Source organism: Heptranchias perlo, chromosome 8 (genome assembly GCF_035084215.1).
Source record: "Heptranchias perlo isolate sHepPer1 chromosome 8, sHepPer1.hap1, whole genome shotgun sequence".
In the NCBI taxonomy this organism is placed as follows: domain Eukaryota; kingdom Metazoa; phylum Chordata; class Chondrichthyes; order Hexanchiformes; family Hexanchidae; genus Heptranchias; species Heptranchias perlo.
Genome location: NC_090332.1, coordinates 92,355,272 through 92,374,074, shown reverse-complemented (window position 1 = coordinate 92,374,074; position 18,803 = coordinate 92,355,272). Strand labels below are relative to the sequence as shown.

At 42.4% G+C, this 18,803-nt stretch overlaps 1 protein-coding gene across 1 annotated transcript in view; it reads right to left on the bottom strand.

Annotated features, from left to right (window-relative positions):
* The window catches only part of utrn (utrophin), a 664,298-nt gene that overhangs the window by 22,389 nt on the left and 623,106 nt on the right, over positions 1-18,803 (bottom strand). Inside the window, exons 74-75 of the mRNA XM_067989572.1 lie at positions 18,312-18,549; positions 3,980-4,088 (exon numbers count right to left, since the gene is read on the bottom strand). Coding sequence (XP_067845673.1) covers positions 3,980-4,088; positions 18,312-18,549 — 347 coding nt within the window. The remainder of the gene's footprint in view (positions 1-3,979; positions 4,089-18,311; positions 18,550-18,803) is intronic.

Sequence of the window (18,803 nt, the reverse complement as noted above, 5' to 3'; positions counted from 1 at the left end):
CCAGAGGTGGAAGTAGCCAGTTTTTGTGATGGAGAGGACCAACAGACTACTGCTCCCAGCACTACTGCATTATTAAAATACAGTAATTTCAAACTCCATGTTTTTTTCTTCATTACATTAGAAATGCCTGATATCCCAAATAAATAGAATACCAATGTTATATTTTGCATTATGGGTAATTTTCAAGTTAGTTCATTACTTACCTATCAAGCGATTTGTAAGTATTAGTCTCACATACATAAACTTGGGCAGCCTGGCAATATTGAGCCCTCTGGGCCTCACTAAAAATGTGAGCAGGCTGACACTGGAGAAGCAATTGTGTTGAATCACCAGGGGATACAATATAAAAGAAACATTGCTGTTATACTTGGCAATGTTTGAAAAAAAAATCTTACAAAACTTTAAACATTTAAAAAAACACTGAAGTCTGAAACTCAGCTGACTGCCTCTTTTAAGAAATGTATGTACACATTCTGGCCTGCCACCGTATATTAACGATCTTCCACAGTACTGTCAGTGAAGACTGAATCTCGTATTACTGACAACAGGGCCAAGTCTATAACCCCAGTGTCACAGGTCACACCAGTACTTCTAGCTCAGAGCAGTGACTGCAATAATGTTTATCGCAGACAGTTTTATTTCATTTTCTTTACATCCATCAGCAGAGGTGCCCATTGAATCAATCCCCAGGACAATAACTCTTGTAGACAGACCTGAAAAAGCAGTTATGATGCAGTGTGTGTGATGATAAGAGGGTTATTAGAGAGATCAGTAGGCTATGCTCATCTGCAAGGCTGTGCAATTACCCAAAAACCATCCCAAATCATTTTTCTGTTGGCTAATGTCCTCAATCATAGTCAAAAAGGTTCCTCTGGGCTACTGCCAAAGCCATGAGAGTATCCTCAAGGTCTACAGAAAGCATTATACTGAGCTGCTGTCCAAACTAATGGGCCATAGTAGGGTCACATCTGCCCACAGGTTGGAAAAATGGTTCGAGTGTGATGCGCAAATAAGCCTTTATAAACTAGCTGGCTGGGACGAAATGCACTCCTAACTGTGACACCTAACTGCTGGATGGTAGGTATAGACAGCATTTCTACAAGATGCTCAGGTGGGGTTGGAGGGAATGAATAGCAACAGTCTTAGAGATCAGTGTGAAGAACTGCTGATTCATCTTGGACCTGCACTTCTCAGGCTGTTGAATAGGCTTCTGTTTGAGGTATGTTACCCTGGGTGTTCCATAGTACAGTTGTGGTTTCTATCCAAAAGAAGGGGGAATTCTTAGTGAGACCAAAAGCTACATAGGAATCTCGCTGATATTAGTGGCTGTTAAGGTTGTTCTTTGGGCTGTTGTGCATGTATATTTGATGCATCGGGGGGCTGGGCTTTGTTCTTGTGAGAACTGTGTGGGGTTTCATACAAGACCTTGTGAGACTTAGGGGAAACCCACTTAACGTGCTTTCATCAATTTTTGTAAAGCTTTCTATCTAGTGGCTCATGCAGCTACATGAAAATTATGAAAGCTATGAAAGTACAAGGCCAAATCTTGACTTTTATCTGGGGCTTGTATTCCAGCTTCAAGATCCGTGTACGGGTAGATGGGAGGCTCATTGAGCTTATCTCTCTTGAAAAAGGAGGAAAAGCTGTCCATTGTCACCATCCTAGTCAATATTTTCAACAACGGTGTATTAGATGGCATTATAAGGGCAGGTCTGAGTGTTTGTTCCAGACACTTCTGAACAGAATTGCTGCCATATTTTCCACAGACAACGAGTTTCTAGGTATACAATGAAAAAGTTTTCTTCAGTCCATATGCAAGATCTAGGGTCCGAAAGGAGAAACAGTTGTTGGGAGGCAGTGCTCCACCCTGACCTGACCTGTCACAACACCCTGGAGACATTCCTTTGCTAGTGACCTTCACAGGCACCAGCATTAAGTAGCTGGGGTTGATTAAGCCTGGCACATAGCATGAATATCTCGAACATAAAGGTGTTGGCACATCGTCACCTATGTCCTTCCATCACAAAAAGACAGATGCCCATCATAAAGCTGATGAGGAAACTCTGAAGCTTGGGATGCCAGCTGCTGGAATGTGTTACCTGGAGGCCTGGCATTTTGACACATAGTTATAGATTCAGAGTTTGGTACCTAAAATGACTGATCTACAAAGAGGAAAGCAGTTTCAGACGAAGCTCTGCACTTCCAACTGGCACCATTATATGTTTGAGCAGATGAGTGCCCATGCTGTGGTCAGTTTAATGGCAGCTACGTAATCACACATTTTAGACAAGCAATGCTGCTCACCATGTCACTCAGGAGTTCTTGGTATCTGCTATCTGCCTAGCAAAAGCTCAAATCTCGCACCTGTCAATTATCTATTGACCAACTATTGACTTTATTCTTTGAGGGGGCAGAGGGATGGGGGTTAAACGTGGTGTCTTTGATTGAGTTGGTTCCAAGATGATACATTTGATGATGGAAGATTCTAACAGACTCAGTAATCCGATACTTCATCTAGGCAGGTCCATAGCACTCTGGGGCACTGTTGATGATTGACCAGCTAGCCAACCTATTGGTGGGACTGGTCATTGGAACCTAGAATTCTTCCCACTTGGTTGCAAATAACACTGAAAATCAACGCCGTCCACAAATAGTGGGAAGCTAACCAGTGTTCTGCGCTGGTAAGCTGCACGATTTCAGCTGGTTAAACCCCAGTAGCATCCATATACACACCTTTGGGTCTCTTAAGCCTTGACTTCTGCCAATCTGCACTAAATTCTCTGGAACTAGATTGGCAGAATGGGTTCCTACAAGGAAAGAATGTGTCCTTCACATCAGGGAAACAAAAACACTACCTATGTGGATTCTCGGACTCCAGCTGATCAAAATAGAGAGAGACTTAAACAGTCCAATGAATTATCTTGTGGTTTGAATGTGAATACAGAGCCGGTGCTCTCTGTCAGCCTCCAGGCTGGAAACTCTGACATGGGTTTCAATCTGGTCCAAATAAGATTCTTTTTAGTGAGCCTGCATTCAGATCCCAGTGCAGGAAAGGACTAAGGAAGCAAAACATCTAAATGGTATGTTAAGCCTGTGGAAAAAACACTGAAAACAAAGATATAAAAAGTACTTTTAAAGATACTTCAAAAAAATGTTAAAATAAATAAAGCAGTCTTCTAAAGTTGTGGAAGACTGCAGCTAGGTCTCAGCTATTCAATGACCAGCTAATAGAAAGTTAGCAAGAGCAGTGTTGGTCACCTGACCTCCAATTTCCTTTACCCATGCTCAACGCCTCCCTACGATGGTGCAGCTGTGATTGATAAGTCACACTGTAGGGAACAGTGGTGTGAGCCCATGTCCAGCACTCTGTTGCAGGGCCAGTGAGCTAAGGCATGGCATCATTCAAAAACAGAGAAACCTTTGAGCAAGGAACAAAAATTGAATATGCTTTATGTTGTGGGGTCCTTGCAATATATGGCATCATACTTTGCATGGCACGAGTCTTGCATAGTAAGGTGGCACAAGTTTGCCCATTTGGTTATGAATGGGGCAGTAGGCTATAAGAAATCGATGCAGCTGATCGAACACTCTATAGAACACTGTTGCTCCAGAGCTCCTGGGACATGAAATGTCATGCTATTGAAAACAATTATCTTTAAGGATGAATAATGTGGGATGCAAGGTGAAACAATAAACTCTGGAGCTTCTCTCCATTAACCTTTGGGGAGAAGGAAGAAACTATGCTGACCTTTTCCTCAGGAGATTGAATGCTTTGAATAGAGTGGATTGTACATTGTTTGTGGACAGAGCTAGCCCGATGGGATGGCTGGCTTTTTACTGTTCCATACTTTACGTTCATACCATATACTGTTATGTACCATACTGGTAACAAGCTTTTTAACCAAGCTTCTGAGGGGTAAGGGGTACTTTCTCTACCCATACGTTTATTTTCATGTGAATATTTTCAATTATCACTAACCTGTCTGTGAGCTGAAGTCCTCATTAAAGGTTTGACCATTTTCGGCAAGCTGAAAGGTCACAGATGGAGAAACAGCAGTAACTCCATTCAGTTTCGATTCTGTTAATGGCTATAAAAAAATTGAAACAGTAGAAGTCACACAGTAATAATATTATGCTGCTACTATGAATTTTAACAAGACTCATGAGGATTGGTAAATGTATATGATAGGATAGTTATTAAAGAGTGTGGATAGGTTATTTGTCATCATTGGAATACCATTTGTTATGGTCCACATATATTCTTCACTTGGATAAAGGACATGTTATGTAGTCAGTGATTCAGCAGTCAGTGATTACAGTGGGAATGAAGCATTTAATCATGAACGAGTGAAAGTATTAAAGTTAGACAAAGGCTATCTTCTGTATGGAAATGGGGCGGGTACACTATTATCATTTAATGAAGTTATTGCGCAGGATCTTGCTGGAAAATTAACGGTGTATTAACGACGCACACCATTATTAATGTGCAAATCAGCTAGCAAGTTCAGGGGTTTAAGAGATACGCCACGAGTTGTGAATCTCGAGAACTTGCTGGTTGATTTACGCTGTTCTGCCATTTGCTTCGCACAAACAGCATCTCGCCCTTAGCCTCCCCATTATTTTTAAGAACTTGCTGGATTTGCACATTTATTGCCCATTAAATGCATGGCAGAAAGTTAGGGCTGGAATCTAACAGTATAAGGGAGAACCTTCACCACACGGACTGCAGCGGTTCAAGAAGGCGGCTCACCATCACTTTCTCAAGGGCAATTAAGGATGGGCAATAAATGCTAGCCTTGCCAGCGACGCCCACATCCCGTGAACAAATAAAAAAAAGTACCTTTTTAACAAGTGTAAATGCAATGCCAATCAACCTCTCTGGTCCAGAAAGGGAACAATGTAAACTATTCAATCACATTCCTGCATGTAGTCAATTGTTGTTAGAGATTTTACAAATGTCAAATATTATTTTCTTATTTTTCTGTCTTTTTATGGGTCTCTCTCTCTTAATCCAATCTTTCTTTTCCTCTCTTTATTTCTGTACCTGATTTGACTCTACGTCACCCACTCTAATTCACCCCCCTTCTCAGTTGTTCCTCTGTTTCTTTCTCAATCCTTAAATCTTATTAGATAAGGAGATACGTTTTTGGTCCTGCCGTTTACTGAGGTCCCAGTTTCCCTGTTGCCCTTAACACGTCTTGATCAGCTCACATTTCCAACAAGTTATGGTGCAAAAAATTTTCGAGCTAAAGGGTGCAGAAAACAGTCTAACTAACGGCACACACTGTGAGATGCCCCGCTCGAGCAAGATCCGGCCGATTGTCTTCTGTAAGTAATGAATCCCATTGTTTGGTTTACATTCTAAAGTTGGCCTATATATGATTCCAGCTCTGTAAATCTCACTTGAAAAACAACATCTGACAGAATGGGAGCAGCTTTTCCAATTAGCTGGTTGAAGAAAGAATCAAAGGATACGGGGAACAGGCAGGCAAGTGGACTTGAGGCCTGAATCAGATCAACCATGATCTCATTGAATGGCGGAGCAGGCTCGAATGACCTATTCCTGCTCCTATTTCTTATGTTCTTATGAAAGCTGAACCAAAACACCAATTAAAGCAGAATGTTTGTCAGAGGTTTTGTATCATCCACAAACTTCAAAATTGTACTCCCTATACCCAAGTCCAGGTCATTTATATATAACAAGAAAAGCAATGGTCCTAATACCGACCCCTGGGGGACCCCACTACGAACTTCTCTCCAGTCAGAAAAACACCTGTTCACCACTATTCTCAGCCTCCTATCCCTTGGGCAATTACGTGCTCTAGTCACCACTGTCCCGTTAATCTCATGTGCTTCTATTTTCCAAATAATGTTATGTGGTACTTTATCAAATGCCTTTTGAAAGTCCTTATATACAACATCTACCTTCATTAACCCTATGCTAACTGTTTCAATTATATCCCATTGATTAAACTAGGAAAGTGGGGGTCACAGTAGTTGGAAATGAGACTGGACCTGCAATCTCTGTCGCACGGTTGTGGGGACCAGCAGCTTTTTCTCAGGAAGAGGGGAGAAAAAGATTTGGAAATCACCCATGGGTCACTCACACCTCAAAGCAAGCCACTCAGAGGGGCAATGGCAGGGTTCTAGGAGATTGTTGCCCATCTACCTTCTTGGTGGTAGATGTTGCTGGAGATTGGGAGGAAAGGAAAATGGACATGATCTAAAGGAAGTGTCACCAAATAGGGTTAAACTAGAAAAACTGATTTGATATTCAAAGGCTACGTTGTTTGGGAAAACATCTTACTAGGTACTTGACCAGATTTGTAATCAGAGGTTGGTACAATGTCTGGATTACTGACTCTACCAAAACATGAACGACTGCTTTGCAGCTGTAGCTCAACTGTACCCTGGGATTAGAGGCGGGGCTAAAATCCAGGAATTTTTTTTGGGGGGGGAGGGGGTCGAAGTCCAAATTTGGCCGACTTGGCACAGCACAACCATGGCAACGTCCTGCAATGCCGAGTCACTGTTTGTGTCGGACTCAAACCCACAACACTATCGCAATCGGGAATTTAAAAGTTAAGTGAGCAAATCAGTTTTGGCCGAAACCCGACATACAAAATTGACCAACTTCAAAGTGACTGGGGGCGGTCACGACACCCTCATTGTCTGGGAGCCATTGTTACAGACTTACTCAGCAGTCCATTTTGAGCTTTCTAAAACATTAGCTTGTGTGAAAAATCCTAAATACATTGTATCTCTTTAATATAAAACAAAAGGATTATGAAGTTTAGGGTTGATTTATACGGAGATCACTTCAGGTTTGGAAAGCCCATTTATACTGGCTCTTCCAAAACCCAATTTTCCTTCCTGAATTTAAATTGCTGCGAAGACAGTTAACGTTACTATGTTACAACACACTTGTGATGATATCATGACACATGCGTGAAAAGCACCCAGTTACATTTATCAACAAAAGATTTTCTAGATTTTCCCTAGGAAGAATAACCAGTTGTTTAAAGATTTTTTTTTCTTAAATTTGCGATTTTACCTGCCTTGCTGGCAAATTTCCAGCCCCACATTCACTCTATTCTGCACTCTCGATAGTGAGCTGAGGTAGATGTGCTTGGGATCTATTGTTCTGGTGTGAAACCACCAGTTTCTGGGGGATCTACTTCGGCAACTCCAGTGCAATCTGCTTTGAGATTGCTGGTCTCAATCTTTGCTTAGAAATCAATTTCAGTGCCCCAGTGCAGCAGAAACCACCACATTGCCATGCTGAAGCTGATTTGAGAATGCACCGTAGGATTCACAAAGAAAACATGCCAGCAATCTCAGAACAGTTCAAAAACATGACACCATTGTAAACAGAACATTCGCATTTGTGATTTATAATCTGTGAACAGTGCACCATTCCTCAATGCCTCCCCGATGGTCCAGTTGGTAAATTAACTACTCAGTGTGGTACTGAGCCCTAAAAATCATAGAATGATAGAAAGTTACGGCACAGAAGGAGGCCATTCGGCCAATCGTGTCTGTGCCAGATGAGAAACAGCTATCCAGCTTAATCCCACTTTCCAGCACTTGGTCTGTAGCCCTGTAGGCTCCGGCACTTCAAGTGCACATCCAAGAACTTTTTAAATAAGTTGAGGGTTTCTGCCTCTACCACCCTTTCAGGTGAGTGTCACACACTCACCTGACAAAGGAGAAAGCCTCCGAAAGCTTGTGATTTTCAAATAAAACAGTTGGACTATAACCTGGTGTTGTAAGATTCCTTACATTTGTCAACCCCAGTCCATCACCTGCATCTCCACATCATCACCCTTTCAGGCAGTGAGTTCCAGACCCCCATCACCCTCTGGGTGAAAACAATTCTCGTTGGCTCCCCTCTAATCCTTCTACCAATTACTTTAAATCTACGCCCCCTGGTCACTGACCCTTCTGCTAAAGGAAATAGGTCCTCCCTATCCACTCCATCTAATCCCCTCATAATTTTATATAACTCAATTAAATCTCCCCTCAGCCTCCTTTGTTGTAAAGAAAACAACCCCAGCCTATCCAATCTTTTCTCATAGCTAAAATTTTCCAGCCCTGTCAACATCCTCATAGATCTCCTCTGTACCCTCTCTAGTGCAATCACATCTTTCTTGTAATGTGGTGACCAGAACTATACACAGTACTCAAAAATGAGGAAAGTACAAAATTCAATCTTCAGGTTGTATGGAATCAGTGGATTTTAGCTGAAGTGGTGAGAGCTACAATTGGCCCCTCAGATACAGACGGGAAAAAAAAAATCAACCAAGACTCCTAATGCATGTGTGGATTCTGGGTGTGGCTGGACTATGATGTCCCCTCAATGGATGAATAACCCCCTGGCACTCACTGTTTGGACTCACACGTGAATAACGGCCAGTGGAGCAAGGTAGCGGAGGACTGCCGATGCCTATGGAACCATATTCTGGCAAGAGTCAGTACATCAGGAGATGAAGGGAGAAAATTAGAGGGAAAGAATGAAAGAAACAAATCATTCAATTCCTGAGCAGAACTATTTCCCCAATGGAGCTAGATGATAACTTTCCCTCCCACCCACAATGGATGCATTGGTGTTTGCAAATGACTTTGCTTTTCTGAATCACATAGCTTTTTCTCAAAGAGGGAAAGAGGGCTACTTTCATAGAATCATAGAAAGGTTACAGCATGGAAGGAGGTCATTTGGCCTATCGAATCCATGCCAGATCTAAGCAAGAGCAATCCAGCTAGTCCCACTCCACCGCCCTATCCCTGTAGCCCTGCATATTTTTTCCTTTCAAGTACTTATCCAGTTCCCTTTTGAAAGCCATGATTGAATCTGTCTCAACCACCACCCCGGCAGTGCATTCCAGATCCTAACCACTCGCTGTGTAAAAACGTTTTTCCTCAGGTCACCTTTGGTTCTTTTGCCAATTACCTTGAATCTATGTCCTCTGGTTCTTGACCCTTCTGCCAATTGGAACAGTTTCTCTCTATCTATTCTATCTAGATTCTTCAGGATTTTAAATACCTCTATCAAATCTCCTCTCAACCTTCTCTGTTCCAAGAAGAACAACCCCAGCTTCTTGAGTCTATCCATGTAACTAAATTCCCTCATCCCTGGAATCATTCTAGTAAATCTTTTCTGCAACCTCTCTAAGGCCTTCGCATCTTTCCTAAAGTGCGGTGCCCAGAACTGGACACAATATTCCAGTTGTGGTCGAACCAGTGTTTTATAAAGGTTCATCGTGACTTCCTTGCTTTTGTACTCTATGCTTCTATTTATAAAGCCCAGGATCCCATAGGCTTTCTTAACCGCTTTCTCAAACTGCCCTGCCACCTTCAACGATTTGTGCGCATATACTCCCAGATCTCTCTGTTCCCGTACCCCTTTTAGAATTGTGCCCTCTAGTTTATATTGCTTCTCCTCATTCTTCCTACCGAAATGTATCACTTCGCATTTTTCTGCGTTAAATTTCATCTGACACGTGTCTGCCCATTTCACCAGCCTGTCTACGTCCTCTTGAAGTCTATCACTATTCTCTTCACTGTTCACTACACTTCCAAGTTTTGTGTCATCTGCAAATTTGGAAATTGTGCCCTGTGCACCCAAGTCCAAGTCATTAATATATATCAAGAAAAGCAGTGGACCTAGTACCAACCCCTGGGGAACACCACTGTACGCCTCTCTCCAATCCGAAATACAACTGTTCACCACTACTCTCTGCTTCCTGTTACTTAGCCAATTTTGTATCCATGCTGCTACTGCCCCCTTTATTCCATGGGCTTCAATCTTGATGACAAGCCTATTATGCGGTACTTTATCAGATATCTTTCATGGCTACACAGAACGACACAAGATCTTCAATCATCTGGTTGCTGCTGCTTCATTGCTAAAAGGCCATTACATCTAATTAGACTAATTACATCTAATGGTGGATAAAAGTTGACCGATTCTCTTGCAGAGGAACAAAGCCAATATTTCACCAGTCACTGGATACAACAAGGGGCAACGTAGCAAACTATTGCCAAAGAGCTACAGAAGTGACCGAGATAACATTATAATGTTCAAGCCCAAAGCTTTTACTCTGCATTCAAGTCACAGTCCAGTTGTGGTGCCTAAAAACATTGGGTAAACTTGTCTGGCAAGACGACAGCAAAAACGCAGAAGAAGTTGTATTTAAAAAATATATGTATCATATTCAAGTGTTTTAATAATCTCGAAGTGTGCAAGAGGTTTGAACCTTGAAAGCTTTGCTGGCTTTAGTTCCAGCCCTCTCAAAGAATTACCATAAATATAGCAGAACCTGCAGCAGTGCGTTTGATCAGAAAACATCCTGACTGAAAAGGTCCCTGGAATACCCTCACCAACACATCACTTCTGTTTAAACAGGATTAGGCTGCCTTGTCTGGCTGTGCATAAAATTAGTCATAATTAGTCTTTCCAACTTAAGCAAATTTTGATTAGAACCTGTACATTTGTATGCAACGGGGTTCCACTGAATTTAATAGCATAAGAAATAGGAGCAGGAGTAGGCCATACGGCCCCTCGAACCTGCTCCGCCAATCGATAAGATCATGGCTGATCTTTGACCTCAATGCCACTTTCCCACCTGATCCCCATATCCCCTTGATTCCCTTAGAGTCCAAAAATCTATCGATCTCAGTCCTGAATATACTCAACGACTCAGCATCCACAGCCCTCTGGGGTAGCGAATTCCAAAGATTCACAACCCTCTGAGTGAAGAAATTTCTCCTCATCTCAGTCCTAAATGGCTGACCCCTGATCCTGAGACTACGCAACCTAGTTCAAGAGTCTCTAGCCAGGGAAAATAGCCCTCTCAGCATCTTATATGTTTCAATGAGATCATCTCTCATTCTTCTAAACTCGTGATGTGGAGATGCCGGTGATGGACTGGGGTGGACAAATGTAAGGAATCTTACAACACCAGGTTATAGTCCAACAATTTTATTTTAAAATCACAAGCTTTCGGAGATTATCCCCTTCGTCAGGTGAGTGAGTGAATAAGAGGTTCTCAAATCGCATATCTTATATTAGGCTTTTGATTGGTGTAATGGTGTCCCAGCCTAATATAAGATATGCGATTTGAGAACCTCTTATTCACTCACTCACCTGACGAAGGGGATAATCTCCGAAAGCTTGTGATTTTAAAATAAAATTTTTGGACTATAACCTGGTGTTGTAAGATTCCTTAAATTCTTCTAAACTCGAGAGTATAGGCCCATTCTACTCAATTTCTCCTCATAGGACAACCCTCTCATCCCAGGAATCAATCCAGTGAACCTTCATTGCACCGCCTCTAAGACAAGTATATCCTTCCTTAGATAAGGAGACTAAAACTGTACACAGTACTCCAGGTGTGGTCTCACCAAAGCCCTGTACAATTGCAGCAAAACTTTCTTACTTTTGTACTCCAACTCCTTGCAATAAAGGCCAACATACCATTTGCCTTCCTAATTGCTTGCTATACCTGCATGTTAACTTTGTGTTTAGTGTACAAGGACACCCAAATCTGAATACCAACATTTAATAGTTTCTCACCATTTAAAAAATATTCTGTTTTTCTATTCTTCCTACCAAAGTGAATAACCTCACAATTCCCCACATTATACTCCATCTGCCACCTTCCTGCCCACTCACTTAACCTGTCTATATCCCTTTGTAGACTATTTGTGTCCTCCTCACAGCTTACTTTCCCACCTAGCTTTGTATCATCGGCAACTTGGATACATTACACTCAGTCCCTTCATCTAAGTCATTAATATAGATTGTAAATAGCTGAGGCCCCAGCACTGATCCTTGCGGCACCCCACTAGTTACAGCCTGCCAACTTGAAAATGACCCGTTTATTCCTACCCTCTGTTTTCTGTCCAGTAACCAATCCTCTATTCATGCTAATATATTACCCCCAACCCCATTTGAAGGTATTCTCTTTGAAGCTTATGTATAGGAATTTCTCAGTAAAGGATTGATAGCGTGCAAGAACAAGCTCAGTTTTACCTTTAATGCCGTGTGTTTTTTTTCAAAAAACTAAAACGATACAGCCAATTTTAAAAGAAATAAATTTTCCCATCCCCGGGCAGCGTTCATTTTACAGCAGTTATTTGTACCCTGTGATCAAACTACTTACTTCTTCATGAGCTCTTATTTACAGCTAATGCAAAACAGACCATACCCCTTTAATCACTCTCCCCCGATCTCTCCCCCACCCCCTCCCATTGAGGAACAGGAAATCTAGAACCATTTCACTCTTGCTCCTCCTGGCTCCACAATAAGGCAAGTAAAAAAATAACTTAAAACCTACTTTTTGGGTGGTAACCTCCAGCGGTCCCTTTAAGGATCGCTGGTTTGGCTGCTGAGTGCCTGAAGAAATTCACCGCAGAATGCACAGCGCAATGCTACGGTCCTTCGCAATCTAATTTGGCAAAGGGACCGGAAACAGTCGTTAGGCCCCCAATTTGGATATGAAATGGGCCTAACACCAGTTTCAGGCCCCGCGCCCTGTACAACAGCGTAACGCGATCCAATTTCTAGGCCATTGTTTGTCTCTCGCTTTCTGTGTCTCGCAGGTGTCACTAATTAGAATGTTAACATGTCATAATCTGAATTCAGCAAAGAGCATCACAGTTCTGGGAAAAAATATCAAGTGCAAGACCAGGCACTTCAAACCCTTCAAATAAAAACTTTTTAATGAGGGAATTAAAAAACACAAAAGACAATTCAGTGGATTAATTTAATAATGGTATTAAGAAAAATATATATTTTTTAATAGTTTGTTTAAACCCTTACTTTGGACATTAGAAATTTCAGTTACTGAGGAAACAAAATGTTGGATGAAAGTTTTTCCAGAAGGCATTCCGAGTGAAAATGTGGACACTTTCTAATAAGATTTTCCATAACAGCTGATTTGCATAGCAGTTTTCAATTGAATGCATTCCCCATGTACAGAATTTAATACATTACAGTCGATTCCTGTAGCATTGCACACAGTAAGTCAAAGAATATGGTCTCCATCTTGCCTGTCTCTCCTCTTGGTTTCTGTCTTTCTCTTTTGCTCCACTCTCCTTGACTCTTACTTTTGCTTCTCTCTGTCCTTCTCTCCTTTCAGATGGCAGGTGATGGCTGGCATGGCATGGTGGGTAAAGGTGCCACCTAGAGACTGTATTTGGGATGGGGGTTGTGGAAAAGATTTAGCTCTCAGGAGCTCCCTCACCCAATTATTTGTGCTCCTCCCAAACCCTAGCTCCCCCCACCCCTTGACTTTCCCACTACACCAGCACTCCCATCCCAAAACCTCATCTTTCCCTTTGAATACCTATTCAACCTCTTACTGTTCTCCTCCCTCTTGCTTTAACACTCACCCTATCCGTAATCCTCTATTTACTCTTTGCTCCTCCAAGGCTGAGGTGGCCAGAGGAACCCCTCAACCTATTTCCCTCCTTCCCTACTCCAGCCTCGTCGTCTTATCTATTTTCCTCAAAAAAGCTTTCTTTGCTTCCAAAATTAAGCTAAATTATTTCTTTTTGTTTTAAATAAAAAAATCAATAGAATGAGGAGAAATATTCTGTCTGCTTCTCTCTCTGTCTCAGGTATTGGCAATTCTGTCTCACAGATGTAAGAAATTATCCTTTCGAACCCATTAACAAAACACAGGTCAAAAAGTTAGATAGCTACAAAATTCAACAATACTTTTTGAAAATTGAAAAAACATTAGCCTGAAGACACCCCCCCCCCCCCCCCGGTTTTACAGACTTTCTGAAGTTTATAGAATCATTTTTTTTACACACGCAGTTTGAAAAAACAAATTGAGCGATGTATGATAACTGCTGTTACCAGACTGGTACTTGTAGAAAAAACACAGTGATTGAACAATGGGCGGCATTTAAGGAGGAGATGGTTCAGGTAAAGTCTAGGTACATTCCCACCAGGGGGAAAGGTAGGGCAATTAACACCAGAGTTCCATGGATGACAAAAGAGGTAGTGAGAAAGATGAAGCAGTAAAAAGGGGCAGATGACAGATGTCAGGTTCATAACACAAGTGAGAATCAGGCTAAATATAGAAAGTTCAGAGGGGAAGTGAAAAAAGGAATCAGGGGCAAAGAGAGAGTATGAGGATAGACTGGCAGCAAACATAAAAGGGAATCCAAAAGTCTTCTATAGGCATATAAACAGTAAATGGGTAGTAAAAAGAGGGGTGGGGCCAATCAGGGACCAAAAAGGAAATCTACATATGGAGGCAGAGGGCATGGTCGAGGTACTAAATGAGTACTTTGTATATGTCTTTACCAAGGAAGAAGATGCTGCCAGAGTCTCAGTAAAGGAAGATATAGTTGAGATACTGGATGGGCTACTAGTTGATAAAGGAGGTACTAGAAAGGCTAGCTGTACTTAAAGTAGATAAGTCACCTGGCTTGGATGGGATGCATCCTAGGTTGCTAAGGGAAGTGAGGGTGGAAATTGCAGCAGTACTGGCCATAATCTTCCAAACATCCTTAGATACAGGGGTGGTGCCAGAGGACTGGAGAATTGCAAATGTTACACCCTTGTTCAAAAAAGGGTGTAAGGATAAACCCAGCAACTGCAGGCCAGTCAGTTTAACCTTGGTGGTGGGGAAACTTTTAGAAACAATAATCCGGGACAGAATTAGCAGTCACGGACAAGTGTGAATTGATTAGGGAAAGCCAGCACGGATTTGTTAAAGGCAAATCGTGTTTAACTAACTTGATTGAGCTTTTTGATGAGGTAACAGAGAGGGTAGAGGAGGGCATTGTGGCTGATGTGGTGTATATGGACTTTCAAAAGGCGTTTGGCGTTTGACAAAGTGCCGCATAATAGACTTCTCACAAGATTGAAGCCCATGGAATAGGTACATGGATACAAAATTGGCTAAGTAACAGGAAGCAGAGAGTAGTGGTGAACAGTTGTTTTTCAGACTAGAAGGCGGTGGACTGTGCTGTTCCCTAGGGGTCAGTACTGGGACCACTGCTTTTCTTGATATATATCAATGACTTGGACTTGGGTATACAGGGCACAATTTCAAAATTTGCAGATGACACAAAACTTGGAAGTGTAGCGAACAGTGAGGAGGATAGTGATAGACTTCAAGGAGGATATAGACTGACTGGTGGAATGGGCGGACACATGGCAGATGTAATTTAACGCAGAAAAATGCGAAGTGATACATGTCGGTAGGAAGAACGAGAAGAGGCAATATAAACTAGAGAACACAATTCTAAAAGAGGTACAGGAACAGAGAGATCTGGGAGTATATGTGCACAAATTGTTGAAAGTGGCAGGGCAGGTTGAGAAAGTGGTTAAAAAAGCATACGGGATCCTGGGCTTTATAAATAGAGGCATAGAGTACAAAAGCAAGGAAGTCATGATGAACCTTTATAAAACACTGGCTCGACCACAACTGGAGTTATGTGTCCAGTTCTGGGCACCGCACTTTAGAAGGAGCAGAAAAGATTTACTAGCATGATTCCAGGAATGAGGGACTTTAGTTATGTGGATAGACTGGAGAAGCTGGGGTTGTTTTCCTTGGAACAAAGAAGGTTGAGAGGAGATTTGAGAGAGGTATTTAAAATCATGAAGGGTCTAGACAGAATAGATAGAGAGAAACAGTTCCCATTGGCGGGAGGCTCAAGAACCAGAGGACATAGATTTAAGGTGATTGGCAAAAGAACCAAAGGTGACATGAGGAAAAATTTTTTTATGTAGCGAGTGGTTAGGGTCTGGAATGCACTGCCTGAGAGAGTGGTGGAGGCAGATTCAATCGTGACTTTCAAAAGGGAACTGGATAAGTACTTGAAAGGAAAAAATTTGCAGGGCTACAGGGTTGGGAAGTGGAGTGGGACTAGCTAGATTGCTCTTGCATAGAGCCAGCATGGACTCGATGGGCCGAATGAATGGCCTCCTTCCCTGCTGTAACCTTTCTATGATTCTATTCTATGATTGAATTGGTTGGTTTCTGTGAGTTCCTCATTTCCAATGGGTATGACAAGATACTGGGCAGAAAGTTACTAATTTAAACAGACAGATAATTATACTAACTTTAACAGAGATCATGAAATCATTTGCACAGTTTGAAAATGCAATAGGGTATTCAGAACTCAAGGGGTTAGCATGCTGCTATATGGATCCTTATTTTATCTTTGTCTACTCCCCCTGCCCCCATTGTCTCCCTGGGCTTGTTCATTACATTTGCAGTTATAGTCTGTGGTACAGGAATACCGAAAAGCAGTTTCTGACTATGCACAAATACTACCGCAGTCTTCAAAGGGAGATCAAATCTCAATCAAAGTCTCATTAGAAATTAGATTTAAGACAGTAACGACCAATCAGCTCACAGAAGTTTTGCTCCTGGTAACTAAACCTTTGTCTCAACCAATTTAAACTGGGGTAAGCCACATTTTCCAATCCATTTGTTCACAGCAATTTCACTTACATGGACAGCATGATAGAGTTGCACGGTACAGTGTCACATATATTTCATGAGCGAGCAAAGAGTTGCCTACTTTGAATACTGAGCACCCCTGCAATACAGGCACATAGTCTGTTAAACAGCAGCTAAAATGACTGACAACTGCTGAGTGCACAGAATGTGTCTTAGTTTAGAGCAACCTTGAAATAAATTACAAATATTCATCGGTTTTCAAATGCTCTGTCAGTTCCTGCACAGTTTCAGTTTCCTTTGAGGTGTATATATCGGCAAGGTTAGATCACTGGAATGGCTGCAATGCTTGAAAGAAATAATATAAACCTGCTTAATGTTACATTTCGACAAATGAAAGGGCATCTTCATCAGTCAATTATGCAGTATGATATTTATGCAGTGTAACTAAGGGGGAGCATTACTTTTGTGTGGTACAGTTTAAAAATAAATCTCAAGTGGAAAGACTGGAGTTCTGTCACTAACATGACCATTTGTTGCACTGTATAATGTGTTATGTAGCAGTGTTTAACAACAACTTTCATTTTAACTTAATAAAATGTTGCGAAGTGCTTCATAGAGGCAAAACTGGACACTGAACAGTGAGGAAAGAGGACTTAAAAGGAGGGGACTGAAGGCATGGTCAAAGAGATGGATTTTGGGGAGAGGGTTAGTAAGGGTTTAGAGAGAGTGCCAGAGTGAGAGGCTGAGATGGCTGAAGGCAATGCAGCCCAAGGAACAGTGAGGCAGGGTGGATGTCTGGAGATGCAAAGGTGGTCAGAATTGGAAGTGAAGGGCTGGTACACAGGTCTGGAGAAAGTTGCAGGTCAGGTGGTGTAAGGCTACGCAGGAGCTTGTAAGTGAGGACAAGGGTTTTGAATTCATCTAGAATGCTTAGTACTGTTGCTGCAGTGCTGCTGAAGCCATCACCTGTGACTTGTTTGTGGAGTCAGTGAACACTGGCAAAATGGTACCCGGGCACGGACCAAAACTGGCAAAACGGTACCCGGGCATGGACCAACACTGGCAAAACGGTACCCGGGCACAGACCAACACTGGCAAAACAGTACCTGGGCATGGACCAACACTGGCAAAACAGTACCCGGGCATGGACCAACACTGGCAAAACAGTACCCGGGCATGGACCAACACTGGCAAAACAGTACCCGGGCATGGACCAACACTGGCAAAATGGTACTCGGGCACGGACCAACACTGGCAAAACAGTACCCGGGCACGGACCAACACTGGCAAAACGGTACCCGGGCACGGACCAACACCGGCAAAATGGTACCCGGGCACAGACCAACACCGGCAAAACGGTACCCGGGCACAGACCAACACCGGCAAAATGGTACTCGGGCACGGACCAACACCGGCAAAATGGTACTCGACCACCGACCAACACCGGCAAAATGGTATCCGGGCACGGACCAACATCTTCAGAGGAGGGGAGAAAATCAGGCCAAAAATATCATCCAGAATCTCAGCTTATGCAACACAACCAAATAATCAGATTCTCTGTTTCAATTGGTTTTGGTAATGGGCTTCGGGATTTCTGCAAAGAAGGAAAGTTTTACTGTGGTATCTCGAATGGTGCAGGCAATGACCTTGATTTTAGATCAACCGTTACTATCAGACTGCAGTCTCTTGTTGCAAATGATCTCATTTTTTATTTCTGCTCAATTTCATACATTCAAAGTCAATCAGGCAATGCCTGGAGACAGTTTGCAAGAAAGACCTGAACCTCAATTAATGCAATGCAGTTTAAATAACTGGGAAATTGTTCTGTGTGCAGCTTCATACATTAGTTCCTATCAGACTGAATGCTTGATTAGGCTGTACCTCTTCCAGGAGCTTTCGCAGTCGGCACAGCTGTGATTCCAGTTGTTTGTTGTGGTCCTCCAAAATCTGCATTCTGGCCTCAAGTCGCCCCTTGTGCTGACGTAGGAGTTTAGCCTCGGCCAGGAGCTCGGCATCTTGAGAGTTCTGCTGAGTTGTTGCTAAGGGTGGTGATGACAGGGGTTTTATGCCCCTCAGAACCTGCTGCTGCTTTAACTGTTCATACTCAGCTTGTAGATTCCTATGACGACAGAAGCAATTAGAATTTATCAGTTCAATTTATGGCTGCCTCTTTCATCATCCAGTATCTTGAATTCCTTTTATAGTGCCATACAAGCAAGTTTTGAATAATTCATCAAAAAAACTGCCTACACGGCATCCTCTTTCATGAGTGCAGTTTCCTCTTTCCCCAGGCATTGACTCTGTGCTTGGTCATGGTTTCATGACAGCTGGTGGCTCTCCAGTACCTGGCTCAAGTGAGCATTTGTTGGCGGA